Consider the following 3,636-nt stretch of genomic DNA (forward strand, 5'->3'; position numbering starts at 1 on the left):
ACTCTCCCGAGTGCGCCACTGGGCCGGCTGAAGTGAAACATTCTTAGGGCCAGCCCGTGGCTCACTCGGGAGAGTGTGGTGCTGATAACACCAAGGCCACGGGTTCAGACCCCTATATAGGGATGGCTTTTTCGCTCGCTTGGAGAGCGTGGTGCTGACACCACCAAGTCAAGGGTTAAGATCCCCTTACTGGTCATCTTTAAAAAAAGAAAGAAAGAAAGAAAGAAAGAAACATATTCTTTAGGTTCTGAAGTGGCTAGTTATAAAAACCCAAACAGTTAAGTGAACAACGTTATTAGTCGTTTGAGTTTCTGAGTTCTTATGTTTAAATAAACATGCACAGGAGCTAAATTTCATAATGTAGCAGATGTACTGCCATCACAGACCAAGGTCAAAGTGCAGTTACTGCAGTGAAAAGTACAGTGCTGCCGTACTGGCCAGCAGCCAAAAAAAAAAAAAAAAGTACAGTGTTGGATACAAAACTTCCCGGAACATGTTAGCGGAAGACAAAGTAAGAGACAAGAATTTGCAGCACATTTTATACTACAACCATCAGGATTCTAATCCGAAGGGGAAAAAACCATGAAGCTTTGCCATGTTTGTAAAGCTCAGCACTCCTAGGACTGTGGTACCCAATTTTCGAAACAGTAATATTCTTATCATAAACTTATCAATATTCAGGCTCTCTTCCAGATGGGAGAAAACAATCACACGTGTCTATTTTAAATGTGGATGAATTAGAACGTGGCATAGCAGTCCCTAAAAATGACAGAACGGCTGTGGTGACACACAAAACATTAATCGATAAATGCCTGCTTAAAAAGAAAAAAAAAAGGATACTGTGTCCTTGGAAACGCTGGGTGCGGGTGGCGGTGCCAGGGTCCCCGGAGGGGCCACCCCCGCCCCTACCCTGAGCGGCGCGCCCCGAGGCTCAATGTCACCTTCGCCGAGGCGCTGCAGGCCGGCGGTGGCCACTCCCGGTCAGGTGGCCGCGGGCTCGGGGCCGGGGCATGGTCAGGCCCGGGGGCCGAAAGGGAGCGCCGCGCCCCCTCCTCGGCGCCCTCAGAAGATCCACACCTGACCCGACGGCGGTGCCCGCGCCAGGAAGTCGCAGGAAGGGAGACCCCAGGGGCGCGCCCTCATGTCCTCCACAAACCGAGGCGGCGGCCAGGGCGGTCCGCGGTCACTGAGTTCGGCCGCCGGCTCTCAGGGCAGAGGCTAGGCCGCGGGGGGAGCCTGCCCTCGAGTGGCGGCGGGGGCCAGGTCACCGCAAGGACACGCGGGAGCAGGCAGTTGCAGGCAGGGGCCTTACCGGCGGCGGGGCCGGGGGCCAGGGCGGGGTGCAGGAGACCTCCAGGGCCGGCCCGGGCGGCTGCGGCTACGGCGCAGCGGCGGAGAGCAGCGCCTAGCATAATGGCGATGGAGTGGCTCAGACTAAAGCTGAGGAGAAGCCGGGTGTGAGCTCGCGGGCCGCTCCGGAACTCGCGGGGGCCGGACTCACGCACGGACGCACGGCGGGCGGAGCGCGCAGGCCCGCCCACTGCGGCGCTCGCGCCTCGGCGGGAAGGGGCCCCACGGGACCACGGCGGGCTACGGCGGCGCGCTGAGGACAAACCGTGGCGGCGCCGCGCCCCGCCCTGCCTGTGGTCCGGCAAAGTGCAGCGGCCGTAATAGAATCGGGATGCAGGGAAAGCCTGGGGTAGGCAATGGACGGCGACGAGTTCGAGTCCGGCTCGGGAGGAGACTCCATCACCTCAAAGTGGGAATGACAGAAATAACGACGACAGGGCCGGCCCGTGGCTCACTTGGGAGAGCGTGGTGCTGACACCACCAAGTCAAGGGTTAAGATCCCCTTACCGGTCATCTTTAAAAAAAAAAAAAAAAAAGAATGATGACCGGTAAGGGGATCTTAACCCTTGACTTGGTGGTGTCAGCACCACGCCCTCCCAAATGAGCTAACCGGCCATCCCTATATAGGGATCCGGACCCATGGCCTTGGTGTTATCAGCACCGCACTCTCCCGAGTGAGCCACGGGCCGGCCCTACCAGTCATCATTCTAAAAAAAAAAAAGTAAGTCCAACTACTTCATTTTACAGATAAGGAGACAGGCTCTGAAATTAGGTTGCTTGCTGGCAATTAAGGCTCTTTTCACCACATTCCCAGTTCCAGGACTCTCATCTGGATGTTTCTGAGCAAACGCCCACCCCCACCCCCTACAGGAGGCCGCCCGAATCTGTAGCAGACCGCTCTGAAATGGGTTGATCAAGTTCCAAGGCTCTCACATCTGATCTCAGTAACTACTTCCTGACTTTGAGCCCCTGAGCGGTAGGGGCACTTTTCCCAGACCTGAATTGTCTCGATGCCACCCAGAGTTAAGGAGACAGTCTTTTATCTTGGTATCTCCTATTCTCTATCTCTGGACCCACTAAGGAAAGAAAACATGGATATTCCAGGCCACTTTTCCTCGCTCCAGGCCCTCTCTACTGGGCCTCAGCATCTGCCCTTCTCTTTTTCCTCCCTAGCAGTGTGCCTTTACGGGGAATAAACCTGGCTGGGAAAAGGATTTTTTAAAAAAGCATTTGTTTTCCAAGCACCTGCCCTCATCTTCTCCAACTAACCTAGTGTTGAGGATCTGAAAACGATACCCCAAATTGAAGGCCTCAGAAGCAAAGTTCTCTCTTACCTTCTCCTGCCCTCCTGTCTCCTGCCCCTGATTCTCCCCTGAGGCAAGCCACAGAAACTAGAATCCTTCTTCCCCAAGGTGGGTCATAGTAATTAGAACCCCTTTCCCCCAAAGCCAGCCATAAAGCCTAAAAATACTACTCTAACTCCCTCCCCACCCTGCCTTTCTGTGTGACAGCTGGCCATGATGAAATTAAGACCCTTATTCCAGAGGAGTTCTACCCCATACCCGGGAGGAAGAAATGTTACAAGAGGCTCAGAAGAATCTGGACAGGCTTTGCTAGTTTTTCCCACTCAATTTATTTCCATTAGCTCATACCCGTTTTGTCCAGTCACATTTCTACACAGCTGTCCCTGCTTTATCAAACCTAAGCATGGGCTGGCCCGTGGCTCACTCGGTAGAGTGCGGTGCTGATAACACCAAGGCCATGGGTTCGGATCCCATATAGGGATGGCCGGTTCGCTCACTGGGTGAGCGTGGTGCTGACAACACCAAGTCAAGGGTTAAGATCCCCTTACCGGTCATCTTTAAAAAAAAAAAAAAAAAAAAACCTAAGCATAAAAATGTTTTTTTCCCTTTCAATCTGAAGGCTGCCGTGTCATGTAAAACTATGGTAAAATAAACATGTTATTCTTTTCTCTTGTTAACCTGTCTTTTGTTATAGGAGTGTTGACCATGACCCATATGATGGTGAGGAAAAGGATTACCTCCTTTCTGCCCTTACTTTAGCCAAAGGACATCAGGGGAAGCTTTGACTTGTTTGAGGTTCAATTAATGTTCATCAAATCTCCAAGAGCTGAAAGCTCAGATTGCGGTCAGGGCTTCTATGAGTAAGAAAGCGCTGGGGTACAACTAAATCCCAACTGGTCTCTCTCTGTTAGAGTCTCTCCACTTTGCCATGTAAATTGGCTACTGAGTGGGTTTTTTTTTTTTTTTTTTTTTTTTTTTTTTT

The 3,636-nt window shown here is 52.3% G+C and overlaps 1 protein-coding gene across 1 annotated transcript in view; it reads right to left on the reverse strand.

Annotated features, from left to right (window-relative positions):
- The window catches only part of LOC103603975 (cytochrome c oxidase subunit 5A, mitochondrial), a 19,195-nt gene extending 17,698 nt beyond the window's left edge, over positions 1-1,497 (reverse strand). The window contains exon 1 of the mRNA XM_008588558.1: positions 1,313-1,497. Coding sequence (XP_008586780.1) covers positions 1,313-1,412 — 100 coding nt within the window. The 5' untranslated portion in view covers positions 1,413-1,497. The remainder of the gene's footprint in view (positions 1-1,312) is intronic.
- Positions 1,498-3,636: the final 2,139 nt, after the last annotated feature.

This window comes from Galeopterus variegatus, unplaced genomic scaffold (assembly GCF_000696425.1).
Source record: "Galeopterus variegatus unplaced genomic scaffold, G_variegatus-3.0.2 Scaffold4895, whole genome shotgun sequence".
In the NCBI taxonomy this organism is placed as follows: Eukaryota; Metazoa; Chordata; class Mammalia; order Dermoptera; family Cynocephalidae; genus Galeopterus; species Galeopterus variegatus.